A 14,416-nucleotide genomic window follows, 5' to 3' on the forward strand; every position below is an offset into this window, starting at 1 on the left:
GTACGTCTGGAGGACCATGCCATGTCTGGGAGGCAGCGGATGCGCCCATGTCTTTTGTGAGCGAGCCTTCGGTCGCGAGTCTGTATCCCACGCTGTTCTCAAAGTCCGACTGGGTGGGATGCAGTTTATACGTGGTCTGCGACGGGCGACGAGATGGACGAATGTCCGACGCGCCCGTCGAGGGGGCCGGCCTCATTTTTGAATCGGCGACACGCGCAAAAAGATCAAGCAGAGTACAGTAGGTATGAAGCGCGCAAGGGTTAGTTGTTTGGTTTATCGACAAGCTCCCGACTTAGTACAACGGTAGTCACACGCAACGTCTTCTCTCCAGGGGATATGCTTTTTCTTCCCCAACGGAGCCGTCGACCGTTGACGTAGTCTAGTTCCGAAGTACAGCGAAGCCCTGGCGAAAACGAGGGAAGACGAGAAGAGGCCAGAGCTATGTTCTCGACAGGCAAGATCTCAGGGGCGCCATATCACAGCCAGGAAGAGGCAGATAGCTGTCCGAGATGATGGTTATGGCAATACAGGCCAATGGCGTTCACCAGTGCTCGTATTGGCGGATTGCTGCACGATATAGTGTATATAACACTCTGGATGACACAAACTCCACAGCAGACTTCCGGTATGGCTGAATTTTCTGACAGAAACTTTCAATCTTGTGAGCCGATGCGGCTACAGGAAGATAGGGCACAGTGGCAGCTTATGGCGTGGCGTGGCTCTGATTCCTTCAGCGACCAGATGCGACCGAAACATCCCATTAAAAAAAAAAGATCGATAACTACTTTGCTGGAACACCAAGTATCTCCTCCACTCCAGCCTTTTGCAGCGATCGTAGCTCGCAGTCGAGGCCATATCATGCATGTCTGAGCGTCAAAAGCCCCGTGCTCGCCCTAGGCTCTCCTATAAGTGAAATCGGACTTGTGCCTTGGTCTGCACATCACCCTGCATCCCTACACCACAAATGCCTTCACACTTGCAAGTGCCGGCAGTCTCACGTCAGAATCTTAATTTCAATCGTTCCCATGCTTGTGCACTTTCCCCATACACGCCGTTGCTTGGCCTATAACAAGACGACTTATAGCCCGCTTTCTCTGTGCGAGTGTCATTGCATTGTGGCTACAGCCGAAGATCTGGGATCATTTCTGTAAAATTGCTCCCATTATCATTATTGCCCGGAAATGGCATGGATGCCTTCAAGCCTTTGTGGACCGAGCGTCAATCCCAGGCTCGGCTCTGCAGATGCTGTAGTTAAAAGTACGCCATCAGGGGGTTCTCCATTTACGCTAGCATTCTACCCTCCGCATTCAGCCACTTCACCTACCACAGCGCATACCGTGACGGCAACATACGACGTGATCTGTTGTTTGATCGTACTGATATCATACTATTCATATCTTGTCCAGCGCCATGCTGATGTACAGTCTCGAAAGCTGAAATGTAGCCATCTCAGAGCTGTATCGCGAATCCCATTGCAGCTACCTAGTTATATCCCGTATTTCGCAAGGCCGCCTGTGTCAAATCACACTCCCTTCTTGCACTCTTTCCGCTTTTTGACCGGAAGAAGATGATCCTCACGCGTCCGTCTCACGTCCTGGTGTCGGTGTGCTGGACGCATTGATAGCCATGATTGCTGTCGCAGCCTTGTGCTTTGACATTCTCGGCGGCGTGCGTCGCAATGCCGTCCCAGACGCGTCGTCAGATCGTGCTCTCTTGCTCGATACTACCACCACGTCTGCGGAAGATCCGGTAGCAGCATCCCAAGACCCCGAACCATCATGAGGATGTTGACGTTTTCGTGCACATTCAGATTCAGAGACATCCCGTGGCCCCCGTTCGGACAAATTCTCCGATCCTGCACTACTGTTCAGTCTACTCGCACTGCTGCCACTCGACCTGCCAGTACTCTCTTTCCCGCAGCGGCGCTTGGACAGGATCAGCGCAGGATACCTTGAAGCTGCACATTCGGATAAGGTGACCGGAGTAGCCGTTTCAAAGGTATGTGCATACTGGGATCGGTCAGTCTGAGACGACATATAGTCATGCAAGTGCTTTGTCTTCACACATAACCTACATAAGTTTCCACACGCAAGGACGGGTTGAAGAGCTTCAAAAATTTGTCATCAAGTCCATTCCTACGATCAAGAGCAACCACTCGCAGGCGTCGCGAGTCTTGGCTTTGTGAATGTCGCTGCGATGCTCTGGTTATAATGATATAGCCCTCTTCGGTTGCACGCTGCAACATGGCTTCTGCATACTTCGGCTCGATGCCTGTCGACGAGTTAAAAGTGTCTCAGAGCAATCCGTCTGCATTACTCACCAAACGCCACTAAGTGGGCCTTCAGGGTTTCCTCGTCGAGAATCTTCTCAACCAAAGTGATATGTATCAACTGCCGCATGTCCGCAAGCCTCACGACTTCATCATAAACCTCTGGTTGGCTGTCTCCCAGCAGACACTCGTAACAGGTGTGCTCTGACTGCAGGCGAGGATCATCAACGCCTAAGTAGCCATAGCATTGCGGATGCTGCTCCCTATCACAAGTACCACATGTAATCTAGGACTTCATGAGCATGGATGGCAGCGTCCTCCCCCATGGATGTTGGCTTACTGTAAGACCTTCCACTCCTTCAAGGCCACATGCGCAATGTACATCGTCGTCGCGACCTTGCCGCTCTTCAGATGGTGATTTCGGCCTTTCTACCGCGCGCACACCTATGGCATCTTCTTGTGAGAAGCCAAAGGCCAGCTGAGTTGGCACCAAGTACTGCGGTAAGTGCTCTGGTTCATGCTAGCAAGTCTTTCAGTATAGCGTACTACACAATAAGCTAGAATGGAGCTTACAATTCTCCGTAAATCGTCCCTCATCCTCATATCGTCCAGTGCCTGGGAGATTGACTGACTCTCTCCCTGTCCAACTTCTTCCAAAGTAGTAGTACACTGCAGATGCTGTATCGTACGCTCGTCTAGATCAAGCCTGCTGTGGGCCTGTGGCAATTCTGTTGATGACTTTGACGGAAGTCCGTGCAAGGGCAGGTCGAGGTCCATGTTTGCTGTTTGCACAGCTGGTCTTGTAACGGAACGGACAGATGTACTGGTATCATTTGAAGGGGTCTGGCTGGTCGTTATCTCCGGGGTTTGTTTGTCTTCAGCACTTCCCGTGGGATTTGGGACAGAAGGAAGCCCGGTCCTATGTAGAGCTTCGTTACCACCGTTGTGGATTATGACATTAGCCTTGAGCACTTGTTCGCCGGAAAACCGACGGATGGACAAGCCATCTTTGGCACCTTCGCCAGCTTGTAGCTGTTTCGAATGGGACTCGTGTTGGAGATAACAGATCTTGAGTCCGAAACTGGGTGTCTGTTAGATGTTCATCTATCAACATTCTCAACATCACTTACTCATGGAAGGGGCCCCTTGTAGCATTCATGGATCGTGTTTGGTTGTGCCATCCATTACCTTTGGGATAGATGACAACGTCGCTGTCTACAGATGCCTTGAAGCCTGGTGCTTCGTAATTCCCATCGCAATCGTCAACATAATGAAGGTGTGCGACTAGATGCCGATTTTCTTGATTGCAAAGATCAGCCTCCTTCTGAGCATCAATATCACGCGCATACCTGGAAGAGGGCTAAGACAGAGATCTGCCACTCGGGCTTCAACTTGCTGAAGGACCTCAACAAACTTCGGGTTCTCGTGGTCTGTCTGCCGTGATGGGTTGAACTGCAAGCCCTGAACCTCACGACCTGACTCGGGTATATCCTTGTACTTTATCTTGAAGATGTATGATTCCAGAGCGTTGTTAAGATGCAGAGTGTCAGTGACAATGTCGAAATGTACAGCACTAAGCACTTTACGTTGAAGTGCATCGAAGACGCCTTTCTCCTGATTTGAGTCAGTAGCACATCGAAGAACATCAACCTGTACACGAATATGTACTAGAACATCGAAGAATGTGTCCACTCTGCTACTCTTGCCTTTTTGCATGAGGTGCAACTTCTTGTTCCCATTGATGGTGGAATGAGTGTTCACTGCATTTCCCGAAACGAGGTTATCGTAGCTTATGTCGTTGAGCGATGTGTCCACGGTGACTTCTTCGAAAGCACAACGCGGGAAAACAGCTCTGGTGGAACTCTCAGCATCAATTATTCCAATGAAGCTTGATTGACCTGCCTTCGATAAAAGAGTGAACTAATCTTTGGATTCAGACAAGTCAGCACTGCGTCACCCTGCTACAAAGTCGACATCACTCACCGAGCCGAACAACATCATCTGCACTGTTTCCGTACTTTGCTTCTGGCTCACAATTTGCTGTACTGGGTTGACATTTATTCGCCGCTGCAGCATGTGCCGTTTCCTCGCCATCTTTGAGTGTAGGGGAGATCATGTGGTTGAGATCAATAAGGTACGAACGTATCTATCGAATCCTGCTCCATTTGAAGAGAAAAGTGATTAGGAGAGGAGTCGCTGTCGAAATGGAAGGAACGCTATTCTGCTCTTTCCTCATCTTTATGAACCAGATCTGTGTTTGGGATACGGCCCTGAAGTCGAATTGGGTTATAGTACACTGCCTCTGATTGCCTTACCTCAAGGGATTCCTCGTAGACAACATTGAGCATTCACCATCTTGCTTTGATGTTTACCTACATCAGGTAGGCTACGGACTCGTAAGCATGTTCGTAACATACGGCTGCAGAGTGGCTGAATATAAGTACCATTTGTCCATTGCGCACCGCTCTTCACTTTATCTTCGTGATGGACACGACCCAGTAGTAATGCCCTCAGTTTCATGGATTGTCTTTTTGATATGGTATAGAGAGCTGTAATCTGTCTAGTGGTTCTTGTGTCTAATGGTGTTGTAGCACAATCTTGAAGACCACCCGAATGGACGAAGTGTGTATCTTAATGGGCGGACCGACGGGTCGATTTAGTGCATGTCCTGTAGTGGTGCACTTGTTTTGATCGTGCACTAGCGAGGTGTTGTTTGTATCAACACCTCACCTCACGTAGATCGCAGATCTACTTTGCTTACCTGCAAAACAATAAGTACCTTTCTCTCCCCCATCCCGTCGAACTATATATACACCATCATACCTCTTGAGCTCTGTATACTCAGTCCATATTCACAATCCGAAGTCGTCTTGTCCGGTAAGTAATTTGTCGCTACACTTACAAATAGATGACACCTCCTGATTGACAAGGTCGAAACGTCACAGACGCGTGCAACCTTAGGAGCAGTTTGACAACCTCGCTAGTTGCATTTTAGACGCTTGCTAACGCATCAATTAGAGCTCCAGGATGTCTTTGCCTACTGCTGGGTACCCTGAGCCCAGCACAGGATTGAGCTCTCCTTCAAACGAATCACACAATGTACTTACCCAGGCGAAGTTTGTCTCTGCCACCCAAGATCGCGCCCAGGAAAGTGAGGCACTTTCTTCCCATCCTGATAAGGAAGATAGTCCCCGTGATGTGTGCATCGGTACGAGCCATGTCTATCGCGTTCCTCAGCTCAAAGAGCCGCCACGAGGTCGCTCCCGCTTGAGCGAGACAATTAATTCTTTAAACCGTGATAACAAAAACACTTCAGGCGAGCGTAGGTTTCCAGGTGGTGTGCAAATGCACATCACTTCGTCCCGTACATCTGCAGACTTATGCGTCTCAGGAAGTGTTTCAAGCAACACTCAAACCAGCTCTTTCTTTTCCAGCATCCGTGATAGTCCGATCACACCTTGGGATCATGCTGATCCTTCCACCAAGAGTCAACAGGCCTCGGTCGGTGCCCTGCGCCCGACCACGGAGAGCTACGTCCCACCAAGTGCTCGCTCGGTCACCAACTACTCCAACAAGTGGAACATGCCAGAATCTGCTGGTATTGCTTGTGGTCTCTCGACCAACGCACCAAATGCATTTACTCATTCGGATGCATCAGCTGCCTTCGATGTGAGAAGTGCCCTCAGTATTGTAAGTGCAGCGACTCGTATGCGCCCTGCTGACAGGGTTCCTCCTTTGTCACTTGCCTGGGAGACACCTCCATTGGCGTTCACGTCGCAGCATGGCAACGAGTCTCACAGTCCCTTTACCTCCCTGGTAAAACAAGGTGTTGCAACCTCTTCAGGCCGTGCCAACAACAATGATCGCGTCGAAGACGTTTCGTCTAGCGCGGTATCATCGCAAGCTTTCTCAGAATCAGGTACCATTGCAATGACATCAAGTTCTGATGCAACAACCTCCAGCCCTGGAGCAAATGTCATCGAGTGTGAGCCTACTTCTTTCTCTGCCATCGCTGGCACTGGCAATTCTGGGCTTGCGGATGAGCCAGAGATCTGGGAAGAGCGACGTCAATTATACTCTTTCAAAACACAGTGTCTGAATGAAGCGACTTTTGAAGAGGTCTTCAAGGGTGCCTTCAATGTTCTTGCCACCCTGAACCCTGATCACTACCGTATGCCATGGGGAGTAAGTGATATAAGTCCTAGTGAGCTAGAGTACCTTATTAACATTGTGCAGTCATGTGTTGTTTGCATCAAGACTTCGTCTGTCACAAACATCCTCCTTTCGCTTAAGAACGGTATTTGGGCTTGTCCTGAGCCCGTAGCAGATCGCATTCGCAAGGTGTGGGGTACCAGAAAGTCAGAGGAAGAGCAAGTCTTGATGCTCTTCTCGGTTCCTGGAAGGTAAGTAAAACTCCATCCTGTCATCATACGGTGTCTGACTTGTGACAGTAAGCAATTCTGCGGCTTGGCCGAGCTGAAAGAGTATCATGCTGAGGAGATCACCGACTTCTGGGAGCATGGTACAGTGTACCAAGGGTAATTTGACACCGCTTCCGTGTACAATCAAAGTGGCTAACGTAAAGCAGCACGATGATTCTGAGCTGGGTCTTCTGCAAGCTTGTGCCTTATGATGACATTAGGAGGAGGGTCGAGAGCGTTTCCAAGACTGAGTCAGCCACTCAAATGTGGAATGGCATGCAGTGAGTTGACCTCTGTTATCAGTGTAAGATCATGTCGGTCTAACGATGCAAACAGTTACTCGGAGCCCATGGGACGAGCGGTCATCGAGGCTTACGTGCGATACCCACACGTGGAGAATCTCTTAGCGAAGCCGAGAAACAAAATTCAAGATCAGAAACGATCTCAAGCCTTGCAGGGTTCTTCGATTGGTCCTCGTGGAAAGAACAGTGGTCAACGTGGTGCACATAAGCAACATGTTACTAAGAACAACCAAAGCATCGGCCAGCAGAGAGGTGGACGCAATGGCTTCGGACAACCAAAAGCAGGTGACCAACAACACTGGGCGTCCCCAGTAGATGCCAAAGACTTCGTGCCACCTGCTCAGCGCGGTCCTAGGTCCTCCAAGGCTCCCAGCGGTGTAGGAAGCTCGGGTCTCAGCCACTATGAAGATGTATTCACCTCTGCTGAGCCTCAGTCTTCGCCAGCGTTTGGAAGGGGCTTTCTAGGCTTCGCCGAGGTCGAAGAAGATTGTTTGAGAACAGCCCCCATTCCTGCAACCTTAGCTGCATCTCCAACCAATGGCAGCTTCTCCAACATGAAGTACGATGTCTTCGAATCATCCGGAAGCGGGGAGCTCGACAGGGCATATGTCTTCCCACCAAAATTACCCATTGACACGGTCAACAGCAGAACCCCGCAACGTGGTCATGTTGGAATTGCAGATTCCCATGTCGTGGACGGCAAAAATGTTGAAAAAGATCTGAACGATCTTCGTGACTACACGGTCCTCGCGCCGAAGTTTCAGACACCGAATGCTCAAACTCATCTGCGACCTTCCAACGTTTCTAGCGCTGCAGTATCAACACCTCGCCCGCAGCGTCCTGGATTGCAAATGTCTGTCGGAGTAGATGATGATCTGAGAGGCTATCAGGTCGGTGTCCAGAACAATGCGCAGCTTGGTGCGTGGCAGATTGTAACTCCCACCAGACACACCTTCCTTCCTACCACAACTCCTCTCAACTATACGCAGTTCTCATCCTTTGTCACACCTGGAGATCGTCCATGGATCCCAGATCTTGCGAAGCACGACACGCTTTCTCCCACCGTTGGAGAGGGAAGGCCGACGGGTCATGGCATGCGTAAATCTGGTTTCAGATCATCTGTGGACATGAGGATGGACAACATGGTTGACAATCTGGTCGGCAGCCCAAGTCGTAAGAATAAGACCTCGGGCAACGACTCTGCAAACACGTCCGACATGTGATCTGGGCAGATGCTCATCATAACAGCCCTTTACTACAAAGGCGATCCGAAGATTGGGTGACTGGAGCCGTAGAGCTCTCTAAACGTAAACCGGTATACTAACAGGCTTCTCTTACGCCCCGGTGCATGCGGATCACGTGGATGATTCTGAAAAGGGTTTCGATTCTTATTTTCGATTATTTTCGCTCTGGGTTCGACATGTCAAGGAGAGATTGCAGTGTTGTCGAGTCTGGGTAGCGGGCAACCACATCTTGTTCCATGGACAGCCAGATGATGGATAGTACACGGCAGAGGATCCGAGTTGAATGGTAAACAAATGGTCATGACAGAATGGGTACGAGATGTCAATTCGGACACGAGGTGGCGGTGGTACGCCTTTCAGAAGCCAACTGCTTCAAAAGTCGGTGTAGTATGCACGTCGATAGTTCGAATGTATCATAACTCACGTTGTGTGCCGTACTCTATATGATCGAGTGAGAATATGCACGAAAGGAAAGGGTGGCGCTGGAACATGTAACGGGCGTCACGAGACAAGGGACCAGCGCCGACTTTCCGCGTCTTCTGAATTTTTACCATTGAAGGCAATAATACTCCGCTTGAGATGCAGTGCGGTCGGACTTGCTCTGGGTGTCATGTACCATGTTCATCTCATGCAGCGGGGAGAAAGACCAAGATACAAAGTACCGTTGCCTGAATAAGGAAAATTATGTTGGGTTGTCATCATGACTACTATACACGAGCTATAGCTCGTTGTCAAGGGACAAGATCTGGGCCGGCGTGTTGACAAGGGGATTGATATACGGAACAGCATGTGATTCAGCAAAGAATGGTGCGAGAGAGTCAGGGCGAGGATTAATCAAGGAACAGCAGTGATTTGTATCTGTCTCGAGTCGTTGTATGCCTTGGTCGAAGTGCTCTTTGTCTCAAAAGCAAGTGATCGAGACAATAATAATCACATAATGTAGCGGTAGGTACGGTCGTATTATACCTTACCTTGGGAAGGCAATATTGTGGCAGCAAGGCTTGGCGGCTCCTATTGGACGAATCCCCACAAATCAAAGATTTGATGGCGGCGGCGGCGACGGCGGCGTGTGGCCAAAGAGTAAGGTAACGACAGGCTCGACAAGGGCAGGAGCGCGGGCGCGGCTTCCCTAAACTCCAGGTTTGCCCCCGACGTCGTGTGGTGCGCTCTTGTCAGCCGGCGGTCATTCTGTTTACCGGTCACCCTCTGATTCTCCTCCGAGATTTACTCCAATTCCCTCCTCCTCCTCCACCTCGAACTCGTGTCTGTGTCATCAGACAGAGTCTTCTATCACATCTTGTGGCCTTTTGAGAAGGCTCGGGAATGACGACATTGTGAACAGCCTGACACCGGTGGTCAATAACTGTGGTTGTTATTCGTTTTGCCTGTTCGGTCTATCCGGTCTATTATCTCATCTCTCCTCTGTACACCCTTCCCGAGGCCCGGCAAACGCAGCCAATCTACAGGCAGACGCCTCTCGACCTTGATTTCGCAATTTGACCGGTTACAAGGAGCCATCTGTGACGTTTTACGCTATCGAGGGACCCCTGCTGCGTCCGCTCCTCTCTCTCTCCCCAATCTGCCTCCCAGGTCTGCGTTTATGTGCGGACGCCTATTGTCGACATAGTCTCCCACTGCAGCTTCATCCCGTCGAGAAACGGACGGGAACACAGCCGTTCCATACATAAGAGATGGATCCTCCTCGAAGGACTGGGCTGAGTGTACACACTCAATCTCAGACTCGCTCTCAAACTCACATGCTCGACCGACCTCATCCTCGCTCCCACGCCCCTGCCTCGCGTTCTACGGGAGCATCTCTGTCTACTGCTCCAGCGTCACCTACAAACGAGACCGACGACACAGCCACGGAGCAGACTCGCACAACCTCGACCATTGCACCTCCATACTCTGCCCTTGGCCATGTTTCATTCGCGCCTGCCACTCGTCAGACCGTCGTCACCACCACGACCACGACCACCGTCTCGTTACCCCCGCTCCTGTTCAGACCCCCACAGGATCTGGCCGTGAGGGATCCCAAACAGTATCCTCTGGCAGCTTCTCCTACGCCCTACTCGCTCAGACGCTTTAACATAGATGTCGGCGGCAGGCAAGTCGTTTACAGGGAAGCGGATGATGCTCAGGCATCTTTGTCAAAGGTATGAGTGGCCGCTATCGAAAAGCTGCTGATGTCCATTGTAGCTCTTCTGCCACTTCAAACCCCGCAACTGACGCACTTTCCTTCCACAGTATACCCGTCAACAAACATGCTTGCAAGCATCCAACGGCAGTCTTCGTCAAGAAAACAGCTTCCCTACCGCCGTCGACGACTCCTCGTATCCTCAGAACAACACACGCTCCGTCGCGCCCAAACGTCCAGCATCTCCTCCTAGTCTTGCTGAGGCCGCAGAGCTTGCCAGTCTCCATCGCAGGAGGAAAAAGCCACGCTCGCTGCTTTCACGCACTCGCTCGGGCCTTGCACAGCCCTTGTTCACCGACGATGCCCATCTGTCAGATACCGCCGATGCCCTGAGTGGCCCATCGCCAGTCACCCCAGACACTGAAGCTGGCAATTCGCAGGTCATGGATGTCGACTCGACCGACACCTCCGTCAGAGATCTCAAGAGACTCAGCAGCAGAGCTCAGGCCTGGCAAAGAGGAAGTACAACCTATGGCTCGAGCCAGCCGGCCGATCTTACCTTGAGTCTGCCATTCTCGGCCGACGGCACACATCGTGGCGAGCAACAACCGACGACGGCGACACCTCCCATTGCCGAAAACGACCTGGACCCTCTTGAGTCGACACCTGTGCAAGAGCACGAATACAGACGACCTCTCCCACCGAATCTGCTCAATGGCTCTCAGCAGGATGCTAGCCTACCCAGTCCTAGCCTCTCGCCTGTCACCGCTGCCGCCAACCTTGCCAGGAGCCACCAACAGCTATTAAACACCGCTACAGATGCACCAGACGCCGCTGATGACGGCAACGCCAGCGAGGTGTCTGGGCTCGACCTGGACGAGAATGTCGGTTTACCTAGACGTGGCCGAGCAGCGGACGCTATACAACGTGTGACGTCGCATCCGGGTGGCCTTACCCAAGCTTACGGCTCGGATGCAGCTCCCGCACCCGCGCTCACGCTCATGGATGTGCCTGACATGGTGGAAGCTTTCGATGCCCTTCCAGACGATATGCAGACCTATGTCTTGTATCAGATGCTCCGACGCTGCCCCAAGAAGACTCTCCAACTTGTTGCCGCAGTCGTGAATCCTGCGCTGAAGTGCGATCCCTTCGATGTCTTGCCTATGGAGCTCGGATTACAGATCACTAAGTTTCTCGACGCCAAAAGTCTTTGCCGCGCCGCTCAGGTTTCCAAGAGGTGGAGACAGCTTGTGGATTCCGATGAACGCGCCTGGAAGGAACTTCTGGAGAATGACGGTTTCGACTTGCCTGTCGGAGAGATCGAGCGCGCTGTCAGAGAGGGTTGGGGTTGGCAGAACCCCGGCGCCGAAGGGTTCGAGCAAGACCTGGGCGCTCATAAGCAGCTGTCTGTGTCTCTGTCCGAAAATGATCCGACAAGTCCAGCAGCAGGTCCTTCCGCTAGCAGCGACGATCAGGCCTCGGCGGCTCCCCAACGGGTGACGAGATTGAAGAGGAAGTCGGCAGGCAGCAGTCTCAGCAACAAGCGTCAGAAGCGCAAGGTGAGCGCAAAGAAACCGGAGGAAGTCTCCCCACTGTGGATCAAGGACATGGAGCAGGCCCAGGGACCCATCGCCTTTGCTAGTGCAGCTGCAAAGGCAGTGCCAAACCCGAATATCGGCCTGTCGAGTCTGGCAAACCTGCACCTCTTCAAATCCATATATCAGAGGCACCACTTGATCTCCAAAAGCTGGATGGACCAGCACTCCTCACCTCAGCATCTCGCCTTTCGGGCTCATCATCGCCACGTTGTCACCTGTTTGCTTTTCGACTCGGACAAGATCCTGACGGGCAGTGACGACACCAACATTAATGTCTACGACACCAAGACAGGCGTTCTTCGGAAACGGCTCGAAGGTCATGAGGGAGGTGTATGGGCACTGCAGTACGAAGGCGACACTCTGGTTTCGGGCTCTACAGATCGTTCGGTCCGCGTCTGGGATATTCCCACTGGCAAATGCTTGCAGACATTCCAGGGTCACACGTCTACCGTACGCTGTCTCGTTATATTGAAGCCCGCGAAGATCGGTGTCGAATCGGACGGCACACCCATCATGATGCCGAAGGAGCCACTGATCATTACCGGATCGCGTGATTCCACATTGCGGGTGTGGAAGATGCCTAAGCCGGGTGACCCACAGATCCATCAGGCCGGCCCCCCGGCGAATGATAGCGACAACCCGTACTCGTTGAGAGTACTTCAAGGTCACCACAATTCCGTTCGTGCTATCGCGGCTCATGGTGACACTCTGGTCAGTGGTTCTTACGACTGCACAGTAAGAGTTTGGAGGATCTCGAATGGTGAACTCGTTCATCGTTTGTCCGGTCATAGCCAAAAGGTGTACAGTGTGGTGTTGGATCATCAACGCAAGAGATGCATTTCAGGCTCGATGGACAATCTCGTCAAAGTATGGTCGCTCGAGAGTGGACAATGTCTCTTTAATCTGGAGGGTCACACATCACTCGTGGGCTTGCTTGACCTGAGCCACGAGCGTCTGGTCAGTGCCGCCGCTGATAGCACCTTGCGTATCTGGCATCCTGAGACGGGCCAGTGTCTGTCTCAGCTTTCCGCACATACTGGTGCGATAACCTGCTTTCAGCACGACGATCGCAAGGTCATCAGTGGTTCAGATCGCACGCTCAAGATGTGGAACATTGAGACTGGAGAATGCGTTCGTGACTTGCTCTCCGACCTGAGTGGTGTCTGGCAAGTCCGCTTCGACGAGCGCAGATGTGTAGCAGCGGTACAACGGAACAACTTGACCTATATCGAGGTATGTGTCAACGTCACGATGCATTTTATTGACTTTCCCTGACCATGTTGCAGGTGCTTGATTTCGGTGCTGTTCGGGATGGTGTCCCCGAAGCGAAGCGCGGCCGCAGAATCGTCGTGGACCACCGCGGCCGAGAAGTGGAAGACCTCGAGAGCATGCCCGATGTGCATTCCATCGGGCTAGCCTGAGCACTTTGATACAATCGAGATGATATGAGTAACACGGGATCATGAAATACGCATGTAAAGGGTGTGATGAGTATTCGGCGCAAGGGTCTGCTTTTTTCTTCTTTTCTTTCCTTTTTCTTTTATTGCGAACAACATGGATACCCCATCATGTGTACGGGTTAGCGGCGTACTCCTGGGTGCCTCTTGACCGGGTCGATTCGATCGAGCCAGGGGCGGGAATGGTGTCTCTCTGTTTAGAGCAGGTCGCTCTGCGCTGTCTTCGGTTTCTCTTTTTCTTTTCAATCCGAATTGCAGGAATCCTGCTACATACATACGACATATAGCAAAGGCATGAGAATTGTCGGAGGTTGTGTTAGATAACATGATTTAATCAATGAGACGTATATCCAACGTCTCAAAGAAGAAAATCCCATCTTCAAGTCCTTTTTGCACTGCTTATGAGGGCTACCTAACACTCCGCTGTAACGATGGATCCGATTACAGTGGTGCGATCGCTTATGTCTTGCTTAACGGCCTGTTTTCTCAATGTTATGCCAATTCTAGTCCATGTTGTCCTGCGAAAGTATGGCACACTGCTACCCATCATTCTCCAGCCCAAACCCCAGTCTTGTGACTTCATTATGACAATTTACCAGGCACTATTTACGTGGTAGCAACCGAATAGCCAACCTCGAATCAAAGCGCTGTTATCTTAGATCCATTAGCAACCATGTTGACCAATAATCGTTAAGGCAACTCCTGTATTTAAGGTACATTGGACCACAGATGATTCGAGAGCGACCCTGTCTGTATCAATGGCAACCCATATGCTTGCAGAGTGGGCGTGAACTTCATCCATATGCATCTGCTGTCAATGTTGCGAACACCCTTTGATAAAGAGATGCCGCTTCAGTCTGCACTGAACGAAATAAAAGCAACTATTATATCGTACTAGACCGAGACTTGCTTGTGGATGTATTGTAAGGACAAGGAGCGCATGGACTTACACTCACTGTTCCGCTACCTAAACAAGCACAAGAGCACT

General features: G+C 51.3%; 3 protein-coding genes across 4 annotated transcripts; 2 read left to right on the forward strand and 1 right to left on the reverse strand.

Annotated features, from left to right (window-relative positions):
* Positions 1–1,574: 1,574 nt before the first annotated feature.
* AAFC00_004756 (uncharacterized protein) lies at positions 1,575–4,363 on the reverse strand (the record flags this gene model as incomplete). Of its 2 annotated transcripts, XM_069348194.1 has the most annotated exons (9): positions 2,060–2,271; positions 2,321–2,555; positions 2,610–2,789; positions 2,843–3,350; positions 3,400–3,568; positions 3,619–3,883; positions 3,938–4,121; positions 4,172–4,194; positions 4,253–4,363. In XM_069348194.1, 9 exons carry the CDS (start codon positions 4,361–4,363, stop codon positions 2,060–2,062), a joined length of 1,887 nt encoding a protein of 628 aa, XP_069196866.1. The 2 variants fall into 2 exon arrangements, with proteins under 2 accessions (XP_069196865.1, XP_069196866.1); XM_069348576.1 differs by lacking the exons at positions 3,400–3,568; positions 3,619–3,883; positions 3,938–4,121; positions 4,172–4,194; positions 4,253–4,363 and adding an exon at positions 1,575–2,009 and having other exon boundaries at positions 2,066–2,271; positions 2,843–3,046.
* A 933-nt stretch (positions 4,364–5,296) lies between these two features.
* Positions 5,297–8,215, forward strand: AAFC00_004757 (uncharacterized protein; the record flags this gene model as incomplete). Its single annotated transcript, XM_069344440.1, has 5 exons — positions 5,297–6,454; positions 6,506–6,672; positions 6,721–6,807; positions 6,858–6,971; positions 7,027–8,215. The coding sequence occupies 5 exons, from the start codon at positions 5,297–5,299 to the stop codon at positions 8,213–8,215; spliced, it is 2,715 nt and encodes a 904-aa protein (XP_069196867.1).
* Positions 8,216–9,927: 1,712 nt separating this feature from the next.
* Positions 9,928–13,392, forward strand: AAFC00_004758 (uncharacterized protein; the record flags this gene model as incomplete). The annotated part of the gene is made up of 3 exons (XM_069344441.1): positions 9,928–10,392; positions 10,484–13,204; positions 13,258–13,392. 3 exons carry the CDS (start codon positions 9,928–9,930, stop codon positions 13,390–13,392), a joined length of 3,321 nt encoding a protein of 1,106 aa, XP_069196868.1.
* Between the last annotated feature and the right edge of the window lie 1,024 nt (positions 13,393–14,416).

The sequence above is a fragment of the Neodothiora populina genome (assembly GCF_041146345.1).
Source record: "Neodothiora populina strain CPC 39397 chromosome Unknown canker_contig_3, whole genome shotgun sequence".
Taxonomy (NCBI): domain Eukaryota; kingdom Fungi; phylum Ascomycota; class Dothideomycetes; order Dothideales; family Dothioraceae; genus Neodothiora; species Neodothiora populina.